A 27,586-nucleotide genomic window follows, 5' to 3' on the forward strand; every position below is an offset into this window, starting at 1 on the left:
AACCTACTTGAAGCTGATGATGTTGGGTTAGTATTAGGGGTTGTGAACCTACTTGAAGCTGATGATGTTGGGTTAGTGTTAGGGGTTGTGAAACTACTTGAAGCTGATGATGTTGGGTTAGTGTTAGGGGTTGTGAACCTACTTGAAGCTGATGATGTTGGGTTAGTGTTAGGGGTTGTGAACCTACTTGAAGCTGATGATGTTGGGTTAGTGTTAGGGGTAGTGAACCTACTTGAAGCTGATGATGTTGGGTTAGTATTAGGGGTTGTGAACCTACTTGAAGCTGATGATGTTGGGTTAGTATTAGGGGTTGTGAACCTACTTGAAGCTGATGATGTTGGGTTAGTATTAGGGGTAGTGAACCTACTTGAAGCTGATGATGTTGGGTTAGTATTAGGGGTTGTGAACCTACTTGAAGCTGATGATGTTGGGTTAGTATTAGGGGTTGTGAACCTACTTGAAGCTGATGATGTTGGGTTAGTATTAGGGGTAGTGAACCTACTTGAAGCTGATGATGTTGGGTTAGTATTAGGGGTTGTGAACCTACTTGAAGCTGATGATGTTGGGTTAGTATTAGGGGTTGTGAACCTACTTGAAGCTGATGATGTTGGGTTAGTATTAGGGGTAGTGAACCTACTTGAAGCTGATGATGTTGGGTTAGTATTAGGGGTTGTGAACCTACTTGAAGCCGATGATGTTGGGTTAGTATTAGGGGTTGTGAACCTACTTGAAGCTGATGATGTTGGGTTAGTATTAGGGGTTGTGAACCTACTTGAAGCTGATGATGTTGGGTTCGTATTAGGGGTTGTGAACCTACTTGAAGCTGATGATGTTGGGTTCGTATTAGGGGTTGTGAACCTACTTGAAGCCGATGATGTTGGGTTAGTATTAGGGGTAGTGAACCTACTTGAAGCTGATGATGTTGGGTTAGTGTTAGGGGTTGTGAACCTACTTGAAGCTGATGATGTTGGGTTAGTATTAGGGGTTGTGAACCTACTTGAAGCTGATGATGTTGGGTTAGTATTAGGGGTTGTGAACCTACTTGAAGCTGATGATGTTGGGTTAGTATTAGGGGTTGTGAACCTACTTGAAGCTGATGATATTGGGTTAGTATTAGGGGTTGTGAACCTACTTGACGCTGATGATGTTGGGTTAGTATTAGGGGTTGTGAACCTACTTGAAGCTGATGATGTTGGGTTAGTATTAGGGGTTGTGAACCTACTTGAAGCTGATGATGTTGGGTTAGTATTAGGGGTTGTGAAACCTACTTGAAGCTGATGATGTTGGGTTAGTGTTAGGGGTTGTGAACCTACTTGAAGCTGATGATGTTGGGTTAGTATTAGGGGTTGTGAACCTACTTGAAGCTGATGATGTTGGGTTAGTGTTAGGGGTTGTGAACCTACTTGAAGCTGATGATGTTGGGTTAGTGTTAGGGGTTATGAACCTACTTGAAGCTGATGATGTTGGGTTAGTATTAGGGGTTGTGAACCTACTTGAAGCTGATGATGTTGGGTTAGTGTTAGGGGTTGTGACCCTACTTGAAGCTGATGATGTTGGGTTAGTATTAGGGGTTGTGAACCTACTTGATGCTGATGATGTTGGGTTAGTGTTAGGGGTTGTGAACCTACTTGAAGCTGATGATGTTGGGTTAGTATTAGGGGTTGTGAATCTACTTGAAGCTGATGATGTTGGGTTAGTGTTAGGGGTTGTGAAACTACTTGAAGCTGATGATGTTGGGTTAGTGTTAGGGGTTATGAACCTACTTGAAGCTGATGATGTTGGGTTAGTGTTAGGGGTTGTGAACCTACTTGAAGCTGATGATGTTGGGTTAGTGTTAGGGGTAGTGAACCTACTTGAAGCTGATGATGTTGGGTTAGTGTTAGGGGTAGTGAACCTACTTGAAGCTGATGATGTTGGGTTAGTATTAGGGGTTGTGAACCTACTTGAAGCTGATGATGTTGGGTTAGTATTAGGGGTTGTGAACCTACTTCAAGCTGATGATGTTGGGTTAGTATTAGGGGTAGTGAACCTACTTGAAGCTGATGATGTTGGGTTAGTATTAGGGGATGTGAACCTACTTGAAGCTGATGATGTTGGGTTAGTATTAGGGGTTGTGAACCTACTTGAAGCTGATGATGTTGGGTTAGTATTAGGGGTAGTGAACCTACTTGAAGCTGATGATGTTGGGTTAGTATTAGGGGTTGTGAACCTACTTGAAGCTGATGATGTTGGGTTAGTATTAGGGGTTGTGAACCTACTTGAAGCTGATGATGTTGGGTTAGTATTAGGGGTAGTGAACCTACTTGAAGCTGATGATGTTGGGTTAGTATTAGGGGTAGTGAACCTACTTGAAGCTGATGATGTTGGGTTAGTATTAGGGGTTGTGAACCTACTTGAAGCTGATGATGTTGGGTTAGTATTAGGGGTTGTGAACCTACTTGAAGCTGATGATGTTGGGTTAGTATTAGGGGTTGTGAACCTACTTGAAGCTGATGATGTTGGGTTAGTATTAGGGGTTGTGAACCTACTTGAAGCTGATGATGTTGGGTTAGTATTAGGGGTAGTGAACCTACTTGAAGCTGATGATGTTGGGTTAGTATTAGGGGTTGTGAACCTACTTGAAGCTGATGATGTTGGGTTAGTATTAGGGGTTGTGAACCTACTTGAAGCTGATGATGTTGGGTTAGTATTAGGGGTAGTGAACCTACTTGAAGCTGATGATGTTGGGTTAGTATTAGGGGTTGTGAACCTACTTGAAGCTGATGATGTTGGGTTAGTATTAGGGGTTGTGAACCTACTTGAAGCTGATGATGTTGGGTTAGTATTAGGGGTAGTGAACCTACTTGAAGCTGATGATGTTGGGTTAGTGTTAGGGGTTGTGAACCTACTTGAAGCTGATGATGTTGGGGTGTTTGAGCTTCCTCAGGTGTTTGATGTCTGTCTCTTTCTGCTCACGGACCTTCTTGATGGCCACCTCGTTGCCATGGAGCTTCCCCAGGAAGACAGCCCCCTGAGCCCCGCTGCCCAGCCACTGCAGCTCCGAGATCTCCTCAAACGGGACCTCCCACATGTCTAGAGAGGACAAACAGACAGACATGTTACTAATGGGACGTCCCACATGTCTAGAGAGGACAGACAGACAGACATGTTACTAATGGGACCTCCCACATGTCTAGAGAGGACAGACAGACAGACATGTTACTAATGGGACCTCCCACATGTCTAGAGAGGACAGACAGACAGACAGACATGTTACTAATGGGACCTCCCACATGTCTAGAGAGGACAGACAGACAGACATGTTACTAATGGGACCTCCCACATGTCTAGAGAGGACAGACAGACAGACATGTTACTAATGGGACCTCCCACATGTCTAGAGAGGACAGACAGACAGACATGTTACTAATGGGACCTCCCACATGTCTAGAGAGGACAGACAGACAGACATGTTACTAATGGGACCTCCCACATGTCTAGAGAGGACAGACAGAGAGACATGTTACTAATGGGACCTCCCACATGTCTAGAGAGGACAGACAGACAGACATGTTACTAATGGGACCTCCCACATGTCTAGAGAGAACAGACAGACAGACATGTTACTAATGGGACCTCCCACATGTCTAGAGAGGATAGACAGACAGACATGTTACTAATGGGACCTCCCACATGTCTAGAGAGGACAGACAGACAGACATGTTACTAATGGGACCTCCCACATGTCTAGAGAGAACAGACAGACAGACATGTTACTAATGGGACCTCCCACATGTCTAGAGAGGATAGACAGACAGACATGTTACTAATGGGACCTCCCACATGTTTAGAGAGGACAGACAGACAGACATGTTACTAATGGGACCTCCCACATGTCTAGAGAGGACAGACATGTTACTAATGGGACCTCCCACATGTCTAGAGAGGACAGACAGACAGACATGTTACTAATGGGACCTTCCACATGTCTAGAGAGGACAGACAGACAGACATGTTACTAATGGGACCTCCCACATGTCTAGAGAGGACAGACAGACAGACATGTTACTAATGGGACCTCCCACATGTCTAGACAGGACAGACAGACAGACATGTTACTAATGGGACCTTCCACATGTCTAGAGAGGATAGACAGACAGACATGTTACTAATGGGACCTCCCATATGTCTAGAGAGGATAGACAGACAGACATGTTACTAATGGGACCTCCCACATGTCTAGAGAGGACAGACAGACAGACATGTTACTAATGGGACCTCCCACATGTCTAGAGACGACAGACAGACAGACATGTTACTAATGGGACCTCCCACATGTCTAGAGAGGACAGACAGACAGACATGTTACTAATGGGACCTCCCACATGTCTAGAGAGGACAGACAGACAGACTTGTTACTAATGGGACCTCCCACATGTCTAGAGAGGACAGACAGACAGACATGTTACTAATGGGACCTCCCACATGTCTAGAGAGGATAGACAGACAGACATGTTACTAATGGGACCTCCCACATGTCTAGAGAGGACAGACAGACAGACATGTTACTAATGGGACCTCCCACATGTCTAGAGAGGACAGACAGACAGACATGTTACTAATGGGACCTCCCACATGTCTAGAGAGGACAGACAGACAGACATGTTACTAATGGGACCTCCCACATGTCTAGAGAGGACAGACAGACAGACATGTTACTAATGGGACCTCCCACATGTCTAGAGAGGACAGACAGACAGACAGACAGACAGACAGACAGACAGATAGCCAGCCACAGTTCACTCTGAGGGATAGGATTTCACCTCTACCTCCAGTTCACTCTGAGGGATAGGATTTCACCTCTACCTCCAGTTCACTCTGAGGGATAGGATTTCACCTCTACCTGCAGTTCACTCTGAGGGATAGGATTTCACCTCTACCTCCAATTCACTCTGAGGGATAGGATTTCACCTCTACCTCCAGTTCACTCTGAGGGATAGGATTTCACCTCTACCTCCAGTTCACTCTGAGGGATAGGATTTCACCTCTACCTCCAATTCACTCTGAGGGATAGGATTTCACCTCTACCTCCAGTTCACTCTGAGGGATAGGATTTCACCTCTACCTCCAGTTCACTCTGAGGGATAGGATTTCACCTCTACCTCCAATTCACTCTGAGGGATAGGATTTCACCTCTACCTCCAGTTCACTCTGAGAGATAGGATTTCACCTCTACCTCCAATTCACTCTGAGGGATAGGATTTCACCTCTACCTCCAGTTCACTCTGAGGGATAGGATTTCACCTCTACCTCCAATTCACTCTGAGGGATAGGATTTCACCTCTACCTCCAGTTCACTCTGAGAGATAGGATTTCACCTCTACCTCCAGTTCACTCTGAGGGATAGGATTTCACCTCTACCTCCAGTTCACTCTGAGGGATAGGATTTCACCTCTACCTCCAGTTCACTCTGAGGGATAGGATTTCACCTCTACCTCCAGTTCACTCTGAGGGATAGGATTTCACCTCTAGCCCCTGTTCACTCTGAGGGATAGGATTTCACCTCTACCTCCAATTCACTCTGAGGGATAGGATTTAACCTCTACCTCCAGTTCACTCTGAGGGATAGGATTTCACCTCTACCTCCAATTCACTCTGAGGGATAGGATTTCACCTCTACCTCCAATTCACTCTGAGGGATAGGATTTAACCTCTACCTCCAGTTCACTCTGAGGGATAGGATTTCACCTCTACCTCCAATTCACTCTGAGGGATAGGATTTCACCTCTACCTCCAGTTCACTCTGAGGGATAGGATTTCACCTCTACCTCCAATTCACTCTGAGGGATAGGATTTCACCTCTACCTCCAATTCACTCTGAGGGATAGGATTTCACCTCTAGCCCCTGTTCACTCGGAGGGATAGGATTTCACCTCTACCTCCAGTTCACTCTGAGGGATAGGATTTCACCTCTACCTCCAGTTCACTCTGAGGGATAGGATTTCACCTCTACCTCCAGTTCACTCTGAGGGATAGGATTTCACCTCTACCTCCAGTTCACTCTGAGGGATAGGATTTCACCTCTAGCCACAGTTCACTCTGAGGGATAGGATTTCACGTCTACCTCCAGTTCACTCTGAGGGATAGGATTTCACCTCTAGCCACAGTTCACTCTGAGGGATAGGATTTCACCTCTACCTCCAGTTCACTCTGAGGGATAGGGTTTCACCTCTACCTCCAGTTCACTCTGAGGGATAGGATTTCACCTCTACCTACAGTTCACTCTGAGGGATAGGATTTCACCTCTACCTCCAGTTCACTCTGAGGGATAGGATTTCACCTCTACCTCCAGTTCACTCTGAGGGATAGGATTTCACCTCTACCTCCAATTCACTCTGAGGGATAGGATTTCACCTCTACCTCCAGTTCACTCTGAGGGATAGGATTTCACCTCTACCTCCAATTCACTCTGAGGGATAGGATTTCACCTCTACCTCCAGTTCACTCTGAGAGATAGGATTTCACCTCTACCTCCAATTCACTCTGAGGGATAGGATTTCACCTCTACCTCCAGTTCACTCTGAGGGATAGGATTTCACCTCTACCTCCAATTCACTCTGAGGGATAGGATTTCACCTCTACCTCCAGTTCACTCTGAGATAGGATTTCACCTCTACCTCCAGTTCACTCTGAGGGATAGGATTTCACCTCTACCTCCAGTTCACTCTGAGGGATAGGATTTCACCTCTACCTCCAGTTCACTCTGAGGGATAGGATTTCACCTCTACCTCCAGTTCACTCTGAGGGATAGGATTTCACCTCTACCTCCAGTTCACTCTGAGGGATAGGATTTCACCTCTACCTCCAGTTCACTCTGAGGGATAGGATTTCACCTCTACCTCCAGTTCACTCTGAGGGATAGGATTTCACCTCTACCTCCAGTTCACTCTGAGGGATAGGATTTCACCTCTACCTCCAGTTCACTCTGAGGGATAGGATTTCACCTCTACCTCCAGTTCACTCTGAGGGATACGATTTCACCTCTACCTCCAATTCACTCTGAGGGATAGGATTTCACCTCTACCTCCAGTTCACTCTGAGGGTTAGGATTTCACCTCTACCTCTAGTTCACTCTGAGGGATAGGATTTCACCTCTACCTCCAATTCACTCTGAGGGATAGGATTTAACCTCTACCTCCAGTTCACTCTGAGGGATAGGATTTCACCTCTACCTCCAATTCACTCTGAGGGATAGGATTTCACCTCTACCTCCAATTCACTCTGAGGGATAGGATTTCACCTCTACCTCCAGTTCACTCTGAGGGACAGGATTTCACCTCTACCTCCAGTTCACCCTGAGGGATAGGATTTCACCTCTACCTCCAATTCACTCTGAGGGATAGGATTTCACCTCTACCTACAGTTCACTCTAAGGGATAGGATTTCACCTCTAGCCACAGTTCACCCTGACATCTGCATATGAGTAGTAGGCAGTGTGTACCTTGTTGCTGCAGCTTGTATTCCGTGCTGTAGGTCTTCCCTATGATGTTCCAGACGGGTCTCAGACAGCCGAACAGGCCCTCCAAGAACCCCCCTCCTCCCGGTGCTCTGTGGAAGTGCAGTTTGATGTCATCATGGGGGTGAGGGTGGTTGTGGGTTCCAGACCCAGGGTGGTGTTGGTGTATGGGACACAACCCCTCCCTTGTCCCCTCCCCCTCCCCCCCGCTGCCACACCCCTCCTGGTCACATGACGCCGGTGACTCCGCCTCCTCGTGCTCCTGAAATTGGAGCACGCTGTTGTCAAAGTGTCTCTGCTCCCGCCCAGAGTCCTCGCTGAGCGCTGTGATTGGTGGGCTGGTGCCCAGCATAGCCTCCTCGTTCTGGCCTGGGGGTGGGGCGAGCATCATCAGGGGAACCAGGAGGTGTGTGGGAGGAGCCAGATCTGTGATGATCTGGGGGGGTAGAGGAAGGGGAGGGGCTGGCGTGTTGGGAGAGGAAGCTTTCTTAACGCTGTCCCCCACCACAGTGTTCTTTAGCTCCTCCTTCAGCTTGCCAACAAGCAGGCTGGGGCACGACGCCCATGACAGCACCTCTGGAGAGCTACCCATGGTGCACTGCGGGAGCATGGGCCGCCCAGCAACGCGGACAGAGAGAGGCCGTTCCTGACAGGAGCGGTTCTCTGAATTCAGGGAGTCACCTGTAGAGAGAGAGAGATAGAGAGAGAGAGAAGGGGATGGTGGGAGAGACAGACAGACAGACAGACAGACAGACAGACAGACAGACAGACAGACAGACAGACAGACAGACAGACAGACAGACAGACAGACAGACAGACAGACAGACAGAGAAAAACAGGGAGAGAGAGAAAGACAGGGAGAGAGAGAAAGACAGGGAGAGAGAGAGTACATCATTACAACACTGTATAAATACAGTTGAAGGCGGAAGTTTACATACACCTTAGCCAAATACATTTAAACTCAGCTTTTCACAATTCCTGACATTTAATCCTAGTAAAAAATTACCTGTTTTAGGTCAGTTAGGATCACCACTTTATTTTAAGAATGTGAAATGTCAGAATAATAGTAGAGAGAATTATTTATTTCTGCTTTTATTTGTTTCATCTCAATCCCAGTGGGTCAGAAGTTTACATACGCTCAATTAGTATTTGGTAGCATTGCCTTTAAATTGTTTTACTTGGGTCAAACGTTTCGGGTAGCCTTCCACAAGCTTCCCACAATAAGTTGGGTGAATTTTGGCCCATTCCTCCTGACAGAGCTGGTGTAACTGAGACAGGTTTGTAGCCCTCCTTGCTCGCACACGCTTTTTCAGTTCTGCCCACAAATATTCTATAGGATTGAGGTCAGGTCTTTGTAATGGCCACTCCAATACCTTGACTTTGTTGTCCTTAAGCCATTTTGCCACAACTTTGGAAGTATGCTTGGGGTCATTGTCCATTTGGAAGACCCATTTGCGACCAAGCTTTAACTTCCTGACTGATGTGTCATTATGGCCAAACAGTTCTATTTTTGTTTCATCAGACTAGAGGACATTTCTCCAAAAAGTACGATCTTTGTCCCCATGTGCAGTTCCATAATCCCCATACTAGGCTCTAGAGACTAGAGGTCGACCGATTAATCGGAATGGGCGATTAATTAGGGCCGATTTCAAGTTTTCATAACAATCGGTAATTGGCATTTTTGGACACCGATTATGGCCGATTACATTGCACTCCACGAGGAGACTGCGTGGCAGGCTGACTACCTGTTATGCGAGTGCAGCAAGGAGCCAAGGTAAGGTGCTAGCTAGCATTAAACGCATCTTATAAAAAACAATCAATCTTAACAATCACTAGTTAACTACACATGGTTGATGATATTACTAGTTTATCTAGCTCGCGTGTCCTGCGTTGCATATAATCAATGCGGATTACATTTCTCATTGAATCACAGCCTACTTCGCCAAACGGGTGATTTAAAAGCACATTCGCGAAAAAAGCACTGTCGTTGCACCAATGTGTACCTAACCATAAACATCAACGCCTTTCTTAAAATCAATACACAAGTATATATTTTTAAACCTGCATATTTAGTTAATATTGCCTGCTAACATGAATTTCTTTTAACTAGGGAAATTGTGTCACTTCTCTTGCGTTCTGTGCAACAGAGTCAGGGTATATGCAGCAGTTTGGGCCGCCTGGCTCGTTGCGAACTGTGTGAAGACCATTTCTTCCTAACAAAGACAGCCAACTTCGCCAAACGGGGGATGATTTAACAAAAGCGCATTTGCGAAAAAAGCACAATCGTTGCCAACCATAAATATCAATGCCTTTCTTAAAATCAATACACAGAAATATATATTTTTAAACCTGCATATTTAGTTAAAAGAAATTCATGTTAGCAGGCAATATTAACCAGGTGAAATTGTGTCACTTCTCTTGCGTTCATTGCACGCAGAGTCAGGGTATATGCAACAGTTTGGGCAGCCTGGCTCATTGCGAACTATTTTGCCAGAATTTTACGTAATTATGACACAACATTGAAGGTTGTACAATGTAACAGGAATATTTAGACTTAGGGATGCCATCCGTAAGATAAAATACGGAACGGTTCCGTATTTCACTGAAAGAATAAACGTCTTGTTTTCGAAATGATAGTTTCCGGATTCGACCATATTAATGACCAAAGGCTCGTATTTCTGTGTGTTATTATGTTATAATTAAGTCTATGATTTGATAGAGCAGTCTGACTGAGCGATGGTAGGCACCAGCAGGCTCGTTAGCATTCATTCAAACAGCACTTTCCTGCGTTTGCCAGCAGCTCTTCGCTGTGCTTCAAGCATTGAGCTGTTTATGACTTCAAGCCTATCAACTCCCGAGATTAGGCTGGTGTAACCGATGTGAAATGGCTAGCTATTTAGCAGGATGCGTGCTAATAGCGTTTCAAACGTCACTCTGAGACTTGGAGTAGTTGTTCCCCTTGCTCTGCATGGGTAACGCTGCTTCGAGAGTGGCTGTTGTCGATGTGTTCCTGGTTCGAGCCCAGGTAGGAGCAAGGAGAGGGACGGAAGCTATACTGTTACACTTGCAATACTAAAGTGCCTATAAGAACATCCAATAGTCAAAGGTATATGAAATACAAATCGTATAGAGAGAAATAGTCCTATAATTCCTATAATAACTACAACCTAAAACTTCCTACCTGGGAATATTGAAGACTCATGTTAAAAGGAACCACCAGCTTTCATATGTTCTCATGTTCTGAGTAAGGAACTTAAACGTTAGCTTTCTTACATGGCACATATTGCACTTTTACTTTCTTCTTCAACACTTGGTTTTTGCATTATTTAAACCAAATTGAACATGTTTCATTATTTATTTGAGGCTAAATAGATTTTATTAATGTATTATATTAAGTTAAAATAAAAGTGTTCATTGTTCATTCACTATTGTTGTAATTGTCATTATTACAAATATATATATAAAAATCGGCCGATTAATCAGTATCGGCTTTTTTTGGTCCTCCAATAATCAGTATCGTTATCGGTGTTGAAAAATCATAATCGGTCGACCTCTACTAGAGACAACCAGACCTGAACACACAGAGACCCTGCTCTCCCCCTCTCCCTCCCTCTCTCCAGACCAGAACACACAGAGACCCTGCTCTCCCCCCCTCCCTCCCTCCCTCCAGACCTGAACACACAGAGACCCTGCTCTCCCCCTCTCCCTCCCTCCCTCCCTCCAGACCTGAACACACAGAGACCCTGCTCTCCCCCTCTCCCTCCCTCCCTCCCTCCAGACCTGAACACACAGAGACCCTGCTCTCCCCCTCTCCCTCCCTCCTCCCTCCCTCCAGACCTGAACACACAGAGACCCTGCTCTCCCCCTCTCCCTCCTCCCTCCCTCCAGACCTGAACACAGAGACTCTGCTCTCCCCCTCCCCCTCCTCCCTCCCTCCCTCCAGACCTGAACACACAGAGACCCTGCTCTCCCCCTCTCCCTCCTCCCTCCCTCCAGACCTGAACACAGAGACTCTGCTCTCCCCCTCTCCCTCCCTCCCTCCCTCCCTCCAGACCTGAACACACAGAGACCCTGCTCTCCCCCTCTCCCTCCCTCCCTCCTCCCTCCCTCCAGACCTGAACACAGAGACTCTGCTCTCCCCCTCTCCCTCCTCCCTCCCTCCAGACCTGAACACACAGACTCTGCTCTCCCCCTCTCCAACTATCTCTCTTCTCTACTCTCCTACCGTAGCCGTGCGTGTAACAGACTGGTTAGCACTGGTACAGTATTAGCATAGCCGTGTGTGTAACAGACTGGTTAGCATTGGTACAGTATTCCTCCACTCTCCTACCATAGCCGTGTGTGTAACAGACTGGTTAGCATCGGTACAGTATTAGCATAGCCGTGTGTGTAACAGACTGGTTAGCATTGGTACAGTATTCCTCCACTCTCCTACCGTAGCCGTGTGTGTAACAGACTGGTTAGCATCGGTACAGTATTAGCATAGCCGTGTGTGTAACAGACTGGTTAGCATCGGTACAGTATTAGCATAGCCGTGTGTGTAACAGACTGGTTAGCACTGGTACAGTATTCCTCCACTCTCCTACCGGAGCCGTGTGTGTAACAGACTGGTTAGCATTGGTACAGTATTCCTCCACTCTCCTACCGTAGCCGTGTGTGTAACAGACTGGTTAGCATCGGTACAGTATTAGCATAGCCGTGTGTGTAACAGACTGGTTAGCACTGGTACAGTATTAGCATAGCCGTGTGTGTAACAGACTAGTTAGCACTGGTACAGTATTGGCATAGCCGTGCGTGTAACAGACTGGTTAGCATTGGTACAGTATTAGCATAGCCGTGTGTGTAACAGACTGGTTAGCATTGGTACAGTATTCCTCCACTCTCCTACCGTAGCCGTGTGTGTAACAGACTGGTTAGCATCGGTACAGTATTAGCATAGCCGTGTGTGTAACAGACTGGTTAGCATTGGTACAGTATTCCTCCACTCTCCTACCGTAGCCGTGTGTGTAACAGACTGGTTAGCATTGGTACAGTATTAGCATAGCCGTGTGTGTAACAGACTGGTTAGCATCGGTACAGTATTAGCATAGCCGTGCGTGTAACAGACTGGTTAGCATTGGTACAGTATTCCTCCATTCTCCTACCGTAGCCGTGTGTGTAACAGACTGGTTAGCACTGGTACAGTATTAGCATAGCCGTGTGTGTAACAGACTGGTTAGCATCGGTACAGTATTAGCATAGCCGTGCGTGTAACAGACTGGTTAGCACTGGTACAGTATTAGCATAGCCGTGTGTGTAACAGACTGGTTAGCACTGGTACAGTATTAGCATAGCCGTGTGTGTAACAGACTGGTTAGCACTGGTACAGTATTAGCATAGCCGTGTGTGTAACAGACTGGTTAGCATTGGTACAGTATTCCTCCACTCTCCTACCGTAGCAGTGTGTGTAACAGACTGGTTAGCATCGGTACAGTATTAGCATAGCCGTGTGTGTAACAGACTGGTTAGCACTGGTACAGTATTAGCATAGCCGTGTGTGTAACAGACTGGTTAGCATTGGTACAGTATTAGCATAGCCGTGCGTGTAACAGACTGGTTAGCATTGGTACAGTATTCCTCCACTCTCCTACCGTAGCCGTGTGTGTAACAGACTGGTTAGCATTGGTACAGTATTAGCATAGCCGTGTGTGTAACAGACTGGTTAGCATTGGTACAGTATTCCTCCACTCTCCTACCGTAGCCGTGTGTGTAACAGACTGGTTAGCATCGGTACAGTATTAGCATAGCCGTGTGTGTAACAGACTGGTTAGCATTGGTACAGTATTCCTCCACTCTCCTACCGTAGCCGTGTGTGTAACAGACTGGTTAGCATCGGTACAGTATTAGCATAGCCATGTGTGTCCAGGGTGTGTATTCTCTGTTCTGTGGAAGGAAACCGGATCCCCTCTCCACACCAACTGCTCCATCCCCAGATGCTGCAGTTCAGGATCATCTGACTAACATGGCTCACAGCAACACACACAGAGGGCCCATCTGACAGCAGGCAATCAGCCCAGTCAGCCCAGAGATCCAGTGGGTTAGGCAGTAAGGGTGTGTGGGTGTGTGTGTGTGTGTGTGTGTGTGTGTGTGTGTGTGTGTGTGTGTGTGTGTGTGTGTGTGTGTGTGTGTGTGTGTGTGTGTGTGTGTGTGTGTGTGTGTGTGTGTGTGTGTGAGCTATGGCAGTCAGATTATCCTGTACTACAGTACAGACAGACACACAGCAGAGAAATGAGCCCCAAGGATTGACTTAACCAAGGGCAGCAACTCAATCATCAAGTCTGCAGACGACACAACAGTAGTGGGCCTGATTACCAACAACGACGAGACAGCCTACAGGGAGGAGGTGAGGGCCTAGGGGGAGTGGTGCCAGGAAAATAACCTCTCCCTCAACGTCAACAAAATGAAGGAGCTGATTGTGGACTTCAGGAGACAGCAGAGGGAGCACCCTCCTATCTACATCGACGAGACCGCTGTGGAGAAGGTGGAAAGCTTCAAGTTCCTCTGCGTACACATCACTGACGATCTGAAATGGTCCACCCACACAGACAGTGTGGTGAAGGAGATGCAACAGCGCCTCTTCAACCTCAGGAGACTGAAGAAATTTGAGCATCCTTTCGGGCTGTATCACCGCCTGGTATGGCAACTGCACCGCCCGCAACCACAGGCGTGGTGCAGTCTACCCAACGCATCACCGGGGGCAAACTACCTGCCCTCCAGGACACCTACACCACCCGATGTCACAGGAAGGCCATAAAGATCATCAAGGACAACAACCACCCAAGCCACTGCCTGTTCACCCCGCTATCATCCAGAAGGCGAGATCAGTACAAGTGCATCAAAGCTGGGACCGAGAGACTGAAAAACAGCTTCTATCTCAAGGCCATCAGACTGTTAAACAGCCATCACTAACACATTAGAGGCTGCTGCCCAATATACATAGACTTGAAATCACTGACTTTAATAATGGAACACGAGTCACTTTAATAATGTTTACATACGGCTTTATTCATTTCATACCTATATACTGTATTCTATTCTACTGTATTTTAGTCAATGCCACTCGTCCTAATATTTATATACTTTTAGATTTGTGTGTACTGTTGTGAATTGTTAGATACTACTGCACTGTTGGAGCTAGAAACACAAGCATTTATCTAGATACTACTGCACTGTTGGAGCTAGGAACACAAGCATTTATCTAGATACTACTGTACTGTTGGAGCTAGGAACACAAGCATTTAGTTAGATACTACTGCACTGTTGGAGCTAGGAACACAAGCATTTAGTTAGATACTACTGCACTGTTGGAGCTAGAAACACAAGCATTTATCTAGATACTACTGCACTGTTGGAGCTAGGAACACAAGCATTTAGTTAGATACTACTGCACTGTTGGAGCTGGGAACACAAGCATTTAGTTAGATATTACTGTACTGTTGGAGCTAGGAACACAAGCATTTATCTAGATACTACTGTACTGTTGGAGCTAGGAACACAAGCATTTATCTAGATACTACTGTACTGTTGGAGCTAGAAACACAAGCATTTATCTAGATACTACTGTACTGTTGGAGCTGGGAACACAAGCACTTAGTTAGATACTACTGCACTGTTGGAGCTAGGAACACAAGCATTTAGTTAGATACTACTGCACTGTTGGAGCTAGAAACACAAGCATTAAGCTACACCCACAATAACATCTGCTAAATATGCGTATGTGACCAAGTAAAATTGGAACAGTCCAGCTGTCTAAGACAGCTGTCTGATTGGCTCCTGTCTGAATGGACTGATCCATTGTGGAGGCCGTGGGGATGGTACAGTCCATCACTAAGACAGCTGTCTGATTGGCTCCTGTCTGAATGGACTGATCCATTGTGGAGGCCGTGGGGATGGTACAGTCCATCACTAAGACAGCTGTCTGATTGGCTCCTGTCTGAGTGGACTGATCCATTGTGGAGGCCGTGGGGATGGAACAGTCCATCACTAAGACGTGTGCTACTGAAGTTATATATGGTTATATTTCGTAAGAACAACGGTGCAACACTAATAATAATAATATAATTTGATAAATACGCTTTCACCGGCGTTGAGGTCGCTGTCCATGGTTCTGAAACATCAGTGTGCTGTTGAATTGGTGCCTTTTCCTGGACCATGTTGCTATGTGCACAATAGCAAAGTTAACCTGCATATTGGTGTTGAGAACAATGTGGCGGAGGCAGCAGCAGAATGAGGAGAAGAGAAAACAGCCCTTAATGAGGTCTATAATCAATAGCCTAACTGTTAAATGTGCCTGGCTTTATAAATCATCCATAAATATCTAGACATAAAACAGATCCTTCTTCTGTTGCCTGTGGGAGTGTTTGTTTAATAGCCTACTGATTCCCTGAGCACCAAGCCTCATGCAATGACATGTCAAGTAAATAATTTCACTGCATTGCTGCAGGGGCGGCAGGTAGCCAAGTGGTTGGACAAGTAACCGAAAGGTTGCAAGATCGCATCCCAGAGCTGACAAGATAAAAATCTGTTGTTCTGCCCCTGAACAAGGAAGTTAGCCCACCGTTCCTAGGCAGTCATTGAAAATAAGAATTAGTTCATTAACTGACTTGCCTAATAAATAATAAAGGCTTGATGCTTTTCCCGCCGGTTGGAACAGCTGGTGTTATTTATAATGTATTAGTGTTGTTTACACTCTTCCAAACTGTCAGAATTTTTTTGAACAATAATAACCCTCCTTTTTCTTGATCTCCATATTGTTGTTATTACTATTATTCTGATCATCATTATAATAATAAGTCATGTCATTATCGTTAGTAGGCTTAGTATAACAGCCTTGCATAATCACCATGGAACTGTAGGTGTACGACTGTAGGCGCATCCTGTTCAGTCTTAATACTGTAACTTAGTATGTATGTGACCGACCGGCTCGATTCTGACTTATGTAGCAACATTAGAATTTGTTTAATATTTTTTTACATTGGATAAAAGTAGAGACTCAGAGCTACAAAATGGTATATCACACACTGCAGTTGAGGAACACTGGGAAAGGAATTCTGCTGTGAAAGTTGATAGACATGTAACCCCACTCATGAGAAAATGGCCCATGAATGTTTTGGTACCTACTGGAGAGCTCTTCTTTGTCTACACCCATTCAGCATCGTTCAAACCCTCTTAAACTTAAGCCACAACTATCTCTTTAAGGATTCACATGTGAGGCCATGTACTAAACAACGTAAGACTTCAAGACTAAAGGCTAGTTTATACTACGTGTGTTCTTAAATTCAATCTGAAGTGTCAGAGTGAGCTCTGGGTGTTCGTCAGTTATTCTGCGCTCTGGCACACTCAGACGAGAGTGCTCTGAAATCAGAGTAGATAGCCAGAGAGAATTTACCAGCTACGTCTATCGACAGTTGTCGCAGTGACATCATGAACATTCTATTGAAATGGTTAGTGGAATCTTTTGTTTAGACATGTAGCTAGATAGCTAAACAATTTACCATAATCCCAACTCATAACGTTACTACCCTGCATGAATCTGCAGGTAGCTAACCAACCAGGTTCAATGTTAGCTAGCTAGCAACCATTAGGAATAACTAGCAATGCAAATGGCTCTGAGAAACAAATAATATTACTACACAGATCATACACGTAAGGTTAGCCAGCTAGCCAGCCAGCTAAAGTTAGCTAGATAACTAACAGTACGTTTTAACTTGAAATAAACAACTTTCTGACAAAGTTAGAAATTTGTAATATCTGAAAATGTAGCTATCTAGACTATGTTACCCATATACATGGATGGACAGTTCTCCCTCTGTCACGGATGACATGGTTGCCCTTAGTTTGAAGATGTAATCCAGAGACAGGTGTTTTCTACATCTCCTTAGCTATCAGACTCTAATTCCACTGATTTCAAAACTCGGTCCTCCAGACAGTGGAGAGCAACACTGATGCAGTTCTACTACACTGGTGCCCACCGGTGCCCACTTTCATTATTGAAATGAAAGTGATCCACAAAAAGCGCCTGTGAAAATCAGGCAGAACGGTGGACATGGTAGGATAGATTGTAACCATCCCTAAACTTGAAACTCACGCGCCACCTATGAAATAATACTTGCCTCCACGTGTAAGACATGCCTCATAATATGAAATAAAACATTTAAGGTTTCAAACAATGACGTATGTTTTCAAAATGCATACGGCCTCCAGCTCACACTGTAAAGTGGTGGGTGAAGCGTTCATAGCCTGATGTACTTTACCAGTTGAGAAATAAAATGACCGGTAGAGAAATTATAACACTAGCTCTTTTTCATCACCAAAACTGTTTTTAACACGTGATTTGCATTTAGAATTGTTGCGGAATGAACTGATCGGTCTTCAAAAAGCAGGTTTTACTCCAGCGGCAACCTGCTGAGGAACTGCAGGTCCTGCTCAGAATAGGCTCTGTATGCTGTGAGCATAAATAAGATGCATGATGACCAATGACAATACACACACACACACACACACACACACACACACACACACACACACACACACACACACACACACACACACACACACACACACACACCACACACACACACACACACACACCACACACACACACACACACACACACACACACACACACACCACACACACACACACACACACACACACACACATACACACACCACACACACACACACACACACACACACACACCACACACACACACACACACACACACACACCACACACACACACACACACACACACACACACACACACACACACACACACACACACCACACACACACACACACACACACACACACACCACACACACACACACCACACACACACACACACACACACACACACCACACACACACACACACACACACACACACACCACACACACACACACACACCACACACACACACACACACACCACACACACACACACACACACACACACACACACCACACACACACACACACACACACACACACACACACCACACACACACACACACACACACACACCACACACACACACACACACACACACACACACACACACACACACACACACCACACACACACACACACACACACACACACACACACACACACACACACACACACACAGGCCAATTTAATTCCACTAAGTTACGCACATTAGCCTATAGAACGGTAAGCATGATGGTCAAATGTATTTCCATCAACTGTTGTTCCCATCATTGAATAAAAATATGTATTGGATAAAAAATATGGATTTTTTTCTGCCAGTGGGATTTACTTTCTGCCAATGGGATTTACTTTCTGCCAATGGGATTTACTTTCTGCCAATGGGATTTATTTTCTGCCAATGGGATTTATTTTCTGCCAATGGGATTTATTTTCTGCCAGTGGGATTTTTTTCTGCCAGTGGGATTTACTTTCTGCCAATGGGATTTATTTTCTGCCAGTGGGATTTATTTTCTGCCAATGGAATTTACTTTCTGCCAATGGGATTTATTTTCTGCCAGTGGGATTTATTTTCTGCCAATGGAATTTACTTTCTGCCAATGGGATTTACTTTCTGCCAATGGGATTTACTTTCTGCCAATGGGATTTATTTTCTGCCAATGGGATTTATTTTCTGCCAATGGGATTTATTTTCTGCCAATGGGATTTATTTTCTGCCAGTGGGATTTATTTTCTGCCAATGGCATTTATTTTCTGCCAATGGGATTTATTTTCTGCCAGTGGGATTTATTTTCTGCCAGTGGGATTTATTTTCTGCCAGTGGGATTTATTTTCTGCCAGTGGGATTTATTTTCTGCCAGTGGGGTTTATTTTCTGCCAGTGGGATTTATTTTCTGCCAATGGAATTTACTTTCTGCCAATGGAATTTACTTTCTGCCAATGGGATTTATTTTCTGCCAGTGGGATTTATTTTCTGCCAGTGGGATTTATTTTCTGCCAATGGGATTTATTTTCTGCCAATGGAATTTACTTTCTGCCAATGGAATTTACTTTCTGCCAATGGGATTTACTTTCTGCCAATGGGATTTACTTTCTGCCAATGGGATTTATTTTCTGCCAATGGGATTTACTTTCTGCCAATGGGATTTGTTTTCTGCCAGTGGGATTTATTTTCTGCCAATGGGATTTATTTTCTGCCAGTGGGATTTATTTTCTGCCAATGGGATTTATTTTCTGCCAGTGGGATTTATTTTCCGCCAATGGGATTTATTTTCTGCCAGTGGGATTTATTTTCTGCCAATGGGATTTATTTTCTGCCAATGGGATTTATTTTCTGCCAGTGGGATTTATTTTCTGCCAGTGGGATTTATTTTCTGCCAAAGGGATTTATTTTCTGCCAATGGGATTTATTTTCTGCCAATGGGATTTATTTTCTGCCAGTGGGATTTATTTTCTGCCAGTGGGATTTATTTTCTGCCAATGGGATTTACTTTCTGCCAATGGGATTTATTTTCTGCCAATGGGATTTATTTTCTGCCAATGGGATTTATTTTCTGCCAATGGGATTCATTTTCTGCCAATGGGATTTATTTTCAGCCAATGGGATTTATTTTCCGCCAATGGGATTTATTTTCTGCCAGTGGGATTTATTTTCTGCCAATGGGATTTATTTTCTGCCAATGGGATTTATTTTCTGCCAGTGGGATTTATTTTCTGCCAATGGGATTTATTTTCTGCCAGTGGGATTTATTTTCTGACAATGGGATTTATTTTCTGCCAATGGGATTTATTTTCTGCCAGTGGGATTTATTTTCTGCCAGTGGGATTTATTTTCTGCCAGTGGGATTTATTTTCTGCCAGTGGGATTTACTTTCTGCCAATGGGATTTATTTTCTGCCAATGGGATTTATTTTCTGCCAATGGGATTTATTTTCTGCCAATGGGATTTATTTTCTGCCAGTGGGATTTATTTTCTGCCAATGGGATTTATTTTCTGCCAATGGGATTTATTTTCTGCCAATGGGAATTATTTTCTGCCAATGAGATTTATTTTCTGCCAGTGGGATTTATTTTCTGCCAGTGGGATTTACTTTCTGCCAATGGGATTTATTTTCTGCCAATGGGATTTATTTTCTGCCAATGGGATTTATTTTCTGCCAATGGGATTTATTTTCTGCCAGTGGGATTTATTTTCTGCCAATGGGATTTATTTTCTGCCAATGGGATTTATTTTCTGCCAATGGGAATTATTTTCTGCCAATGAGATTTATTTTCTGCCAGTGGGATTTATTTTCTGCCAATGGGATTTATTTTCTGCCAGTGGGATATATTTTCTGCCAGTGGGATTTATTTTCTGCCAATGGGATTTATTTTCTGCCAATGGGATTTATTTTCTGCCAATGGGATTTATTTTCTGCCAATGGGAATTATTTTCTGCCAATGGGATTTATTTTCTGCCAGTGGGATTTATTTTCTGCCAATGGGATTTATTTTCTGCCAATGGGATTTACTTTCTGCCAATGGGATTTATTGTCTGCCAATGGGATTTATTTTCTGCCAATGGGATTTATTTTCTGCCAGTGGGATTTATTTTCTGCCAATGGGATTTATTTTCTGCCAGTGGGATTTATTTTCTGCCAGTGGGATTTATTTTCTGCCAATGGGATTTATTTTCTGCCAATGGGATTTATTTTCTGCCAATGGGATTTATTTTCTGCCAGTGGGATTTATTTTCTGCCAATGGGATTTATTTTCTGCCAATGGGATTTATTTTCTGCCAGTGGGATTTATTTTCTGCCAATGGGATTTATTTTCTGCCAGTGGGATTTATTTTCTGCCAGTGGGATTTATTTTCTGCCAGTGGGATTTATTTTCTGCCAATGGGATTTATTTTCTGCCAGTGGGATTTATTTTCTGCCAATGGAATTTACTTTCTGCCAGTGGGCGGCTAACGGAAACCTTGGTGTGTGATAGAGGGATGATGTTCTCAAAATGCTCGATGTCACCTCCTGACAGAACATTACTGTCCTTCAGAGTGATTCACTTTAGAAGTCACTGATACCGCTGGTGGGCTCCAGTACCTTCCTCTCCTGTCCTCTTCTCTCCTCTCCCCTCTTCTACTTTCTTCTCCTCTCTCCTCTCTTCATTCCCCTCTCTTCTCTTCTCCTCTCTCCTCATCCCCCTCTCCTCTCCTCTCTCCTCCTCCCCCTCTCCTCTCCTCTCTTCTCCTCTCCCCTACTCTATTTTCCTTCCCTTTCCTCTCACATCTCCTATCCTGTCCTTCATCAGAGGGCAGAGAGACTGAAAGAGAGAGAGAATTACCGAGGAATCAAACATCATCACTGGCTGAGCCTAAAATAGCTCCGGCACGCACGTTGAGCACGCTCCCTCCCAGTCACACAGACTGCTACAAACAAATCACCAACACAGATACACTCACACAGACTGCTACAAACAAATCACCAACACAGATACACTCACACAGAAAAATGTACACACACCTGCTTATATGCACTTGATTGCAGGCACACGCACACACGCACGCACGCACGCACGCACGCACGCACGCACGCACGCACGCACGCACGCACGCACGCACGCACGCACACACACACACACACACACACACACACACACACACACACACACACACACACACACACACACACACACACACACACACACACACACTGTGTGTTAAAAGGTTAGAAGCAGCATCAGTGCACCATATTACTGACAGCTGACAGAGTCCTTTCTCTGTCCAGAGAGAGAGAGAGATGAAAACATACAGAGAGAAAACCAGGGCTGATGGAGGGACGGAGGAGGAGAGAAAGAGAGAGAGAGAGGCTGATGCAGGAAAGAGAGATCCTGCAGTGTGAGCTGTAAGTGGAGTGGGAGGAAGAGAGGAAGAGAGGCTGAGAGGAAGAGAGGCTGAGAGGAAGAGAGGCTCAGAGGAAAAGAGGAAGAGAGACTGAGAGGAAAAGAGGAAGAGAGACTGAGAGGAAGAGAAGCTGAGAGGCTGAGAGTAAGAGAGTTTGTGAGGAAGAGAGGATGAGAGTAAGAGAGACTGAGGAAGAGAGGCTGAGAGGCTGAGAGGAAGAGAGGCTGGGAGGCTGAGAGGAATTGAGGAAGAGAGACTGAGAGGAAGAGAAGCTGAGAGGCTGAGAGTAAGAGAGTTTGTGAGGAAGAGAGGATGAGAGTAAGAGAGGAAGAGGGGCTGAGAGGAAGAGAGGCTGAAAGGAATTGAGGAAGAGAGACTGAGAGGAAGAGAAGCTGAGAGACTGAGAGGAAGAGAGACTGAGAGGAAGAGAGGAAGTCAGGAAGAGAGGCTGAGAGGAATTGAGGAAGAGAGGCAGAGAGGCTGAGAGGAAAAGAGGAAGAGAGACTGAGAGGAAGAGAGGAAGTCAGGAAGAGAGGCTGAGAGGAAGAGAGTGAAGGAGGGGGAGAGAGACAGAGAGAGAGAGAGAGAGAGAGAGAGAGAGAGAGAGAGAGAGAGGAGAGGAGGAGAGGAGAGAGCTACTGAAGGAGGAGAGGAGGAGAGGAGAGGAGAGAGCTACAGAAGGAGGAGAGGAGGAGAGGAGGAGAGGAGGGAGCTACAGAAGGAGGAGAGGAGGAGAGGAGGAGAGGAGAGGAGGAGAGGAGGAGAGGATTCTATATGTGATTCTATATGAGATTCTATATGTGACTATATATGTGATTATATATGTGATTCTATATGTGATTCTATATGTGATTCTATATGTGAGTCTATATGTGATTCTATATGTGAGTCTATATGTGATTCTATATGTGATTCTATATGTGAGTCTATATGTGATTCTATATGTGATTCTATATGTGATTCTATATGTGATTCTATATGTGATTCTATATGTGACTCTATATGTGATTCTATATGTGATTCTATATGTGATTCTATATGTGAGTCTATATGTGACTCTATATGTGATTCTATATGTGACTCTATATGTGATTCTATATGTGATTCTATATGTGATTCTATATGTGATTCTATATGTGACTATATGTGACTCTATATGTGAGTCTATATGTGACTCTATATGTGATTCTATATGTGATTCTATATGTGAGTCTATATGTGACTCTATATGTGATTCTATATGTGATTCTATATGTGATTCTATATGTGACTATATGTGATTCTATATGTGAGTCTATATGTGATTCTATGTGATTCTATATGTGATTCTATATGTGAGTCTATATGTGATTCTATATGTGAGTCTATATGTGATTCTATATCTGACTCTATATGTGAGTCTATATGTGATTCTATATGTGACTATATGTGATTCTATATGTGATTCTATATGTGACTCTATATGTGATTCTATGTGATTCTATATGTGACTCTATATGTGATTCTATATGTGATTCTATATGTGACTCTATATGTGATTCTATGTGATTCTATATGTGATTCTATATGTGAGTCTATATGTGATTCTATATGTGATTCTATATGTGATTCTATATGTGATTCTATATGTGACTATATGTGATTCTATATGTGAGTCTATATGTGATTCTATGTGATTCTATATGTGATTCTATATGTGAGTCTATATGTGATTCTATATCTGACTCTATATGTGAGTCTATATGTGATTCTATATGTGATTCTATATGTGACTCTATATGTGATTCTATATCTGACTCTATATGTGAGTCTATATGTGATTCTATATGTGACTATATGTGATTCTATATGTGAGTCTATATGTGAGTCTATATGTGATTCTATATCTGACTCTATATGTGAGTCTATATGTGATTCTATATGTGACTATATGTGATTCTATATGTGAGTCTATATGTGATTCTATATGTGATTCTATATGTGACTCTATATGTGATTCTATATGTGACTCTATATGTGATTCTATATGTGAGTCTATATGTGATTCTATATGTGACTGTATATGTGATTATATACAGTGGGGAGAAGAAGTATTTGATACACTGCCGATTTTGCAGGTTTTCCTACTTACAAAGCATGTAGAGGTCTGCAATTTTTATCATAGGTACACTTCAACTGTGAGAGGCGGAATCTAAAACAAAAATCCAGAAAATCCCATTGTATGATTTTTAAGTAATTAATTTGCATTTTATTGCATGACATAAGTATTTGATACATCAGAAAAGCAGAACTTAATATTTGGTACAGAAATCTTTGTTTGCAATTACAGAGATCATACGTTTCCTGTAGTTCTTGACCAGGTTTGCACACACTGCAGCAGGGATTTTGGCCCACTCCTCCATACAGACCTTCTCCAGATCCTTCAGGTTTTGGGGCTGTCGCTGAGCAATACGGACTTTCAGCTCCCTCCAAAGATTTTCTATTGGGTTCAGGTCTGGAGACTGGCTAGGCCACTCCAGGACCTTGAGATGCTTCTTACGGAGCCACTCCTTAGTTGCCCTGGCTGTGTGTTTCGGGTCGTTGTCATGCTGGAAGACCCAGCCACGACCCATCTTCAATGCTCTTACTGAGGGAAGGAGGTTGTTGGCCAAGATCTCGCGATACATGGCCCCATCCGTCGTCCTGTCCCCTTTGCAGAAAAGCATCCCCAAAGAATGATGTTTCCACCTCCATGCTTCACGGTTGGGATGGTGTTCTTGGGGTTGTACTCATCCTTCTTCTTCCTCCAAACACGGCGAGTGGAGTTTAGACCAAAAAGCTCTATTTTTGTCTCATCAGACCACATGACCTTCTCCCATTCCTCCTCTGGATCATCCAGATGGTCATTGGCAAACTTCAGATGGGCCTGGACATGCGCTGGCTTGAGCAGGGGGACCTTGCGTGCGCTGCAGGATTTTAATCCATGACGGCGTAGTGTGTTACTAATGGTTTTCTTTGAGACTGTGGTCCCAGCTCTCTTCAGGTCATTGACCAGGTCCTGCCGTGTAGTTCTGGGCTGATCCCTCACCTTCCTCATGATCATTGATGCCCCACGAGGTGAGATCTTGCATGGAGCCCCAGACCGAGGGTGATTGACCGTCATCTTGAACTTCTTCCATTTTCTAATAATTGCGTCAACAGTTGTTGCCTTCTCACCAAGCTGCTTGCCTTTTGTCCTGTAGCCCATCCCAGCCTTGTGCAGGTCTACAATTGTATCCCTGATGTCCTTACACAGCTCTCTGGTCTTGGCCATTGTGGAGAGGTTGGAGTCTGTTTGATTGAGTGTGTGGACAGGTGTCTTTTATACAGGTAACGAGTTCAAACAGGTGCAGTAAATACAGGTAATGAGTGGAGAACAGAAGGCCTTCTTAAAGAAAAACTAACAGGTCTGTGAGAGCCGGAATTCTTACTGGTTGGTAGGTGATCAAATACTTATGTCATGCAATAAAATGCTAATTAATTACTTAAAAATCATACAATGTGATTTTCTGGATTTTTGTTTTAGATTCCGTCTCTCACAGTTGAAGTGTACCTATGATAAAAATGACAGACCTCTACATGCTTTGTAAGTAGGAAAACCTGCAAAATCGGCAGTGTATCAAATACTTGTTCTCCCCACTGTATGTGACTGTATATGTGAGTCTATTTAAGGTCCCACAGTTGACAGTGCATGTCAGAGCAAAAACCAAGCCACGAGGTCGAAGGAATTGACCGTGGAGCTCCGAGGATCCTTCATGACTCCCTACAAAATGACTCACAGACAGATTCCTGACCACTGTAACAGTCAATGCAGTGCATTCTCAATGAGCAGGTACATTCTTATTAGGCCTATTGTGCAATAACGCAGTAGACCTGTGGCTGGACACACACCATCACGTACAAGCAGTGACACTGGGGATTTCCCTGAACTCAGGACTTTGGTTGAACATTGACCAGCAGAATGGAGTGCCAACACACACACACACACACACACACACACACACACACACACACACACACACACACACACACACACACACACACACACACACACACACACACACACACACACACACACACACACACAGTAGAGTTAGAGAGTTTACACCATGTACCAGGGCTGTTATTAACTCAGCTATATGGTCTGTCTCTGATTACTGAACGGGAAAGTTCCAAAGTTGGCCAGATCACCCATTCATATTGAGAAGGGAAACAGACCAGACCAATTCATATTGAGAAGGGAAACAGACCAGACCAGTTCAGTTCATATTGAGAAGGGAAACAGACCAGACCAGTTCAGTTCATATTGAGAAGGGAAACAGACCAGACCAGTTCAGTTCATATTGAGAAGGGAAACAGACCAGACCAGTTCAGTTCATATTGAGAAGGGAAACAGACCAGACCAGTTCATATTGAGAAGGGAAACAGACCAGACCAGTTCAGTTCATATTGAGAAGGGAAACAGACCAGACCAGTTCATATTGAGAAGGGAAACAGACCAGACCAGTTCATATTGAGAAGGGAAACAGACCAGACCAGTTCAGTTCATATTGAAAAGGGAAACAGCAGAGCCACATAGGCAGCACCTAGAAAACAAACAGCAGCTCTCACAGTGTGGTTGTGTTCCAAATTACAATCTATTCCCTTTATAGTGCACTACTTTTGACCAGAGCCCATAGGGTATAAAGTAGTGCACTATATATGGAATAGGGTGCCAATAGGGTGCCAGTCAATAAGATTTTTTGCAACGTAAGCTTAACTTTCTGAACATTCGAGACGTGTAGTCCACTTGTCATTCCAATCTCCTTTGCATTAGCGTAGCCTCTTCTGTAGCCTGTCAACTATGTGTCTGTCTATCCCTCTTCTCTCCTCTCTGCACAGACCATACAAACGCTTCACACCGCGTGGCCGCTGCCACTCTAACCTGGTGGTCCCAGCGAGCACGACCCACGTGGAGTTCCAGGTCTCCGGCAGCCTCTGGAACTGCCGATCTGCGGCCAACAAGGCAGAGTTCATCTCAGCCTATGCTTCCCTCCAGTCCCTCGACTTCTTGGCACTGACGGAAACATGGATTACCACAGATAACACTGCTACTCCTACTGCTCTCTCCTCGTCTGCCCACGTGTTCTCGCACACCCCGAGAGCTTCTGGTCAGCGGGGTGGTGGCACTGGGATCCTCATCTCTCCCAAGTGGACATTCTCT

The 27,586-nt window shown here is 44.5% G+C and overlaps 1 protein-coding gene across 1 annotated transcript in view; it reads right to left on the bottom strand.

Moving 5' to 3' along the window:
• The window catches only part of map3k13 (mitogen-activated protein kinase kinase kinase 13), a 158,715-nt gene that overhangs the window by 99,976 nt on the left and 31,153 nt on the right, over positions 1-27,586 (bottom strand). Inside the window, exons 2-3 of the mRNA XM_071341929.1 lie at positions 7,481-8,176; positions 2,889-3,072 (exon numbers count right to left, since the gene is read on the bottom strand). Coding sequence (XP_071198030.1) covers positions 2,889-3,072; positions 7,481-8,105 — 809 coding nt within the window. The 5' untranslated portion in view covers positions 8,106-8,176. The remainder of the gene's footprint in view (positions 1-2,888; positions 3,073-7,480; positions 8,177-27,586) is intronic.

The sequence above is a fragment of the Salvelinus alpinus genome, chromosome 14 (assembly GCF_045679555.1).
Source record: "Salvelinus alpinus chromosome 14, SLU_Salpinus.1, whole genome shotgun sequence".
Classification (NCBI taxonomy): Eukaryota; Metazoa; Chordata; class Actinopteri; order Salmoniformes; family Salmonidae; genus Salvelinus; species Salvelinus alpinus.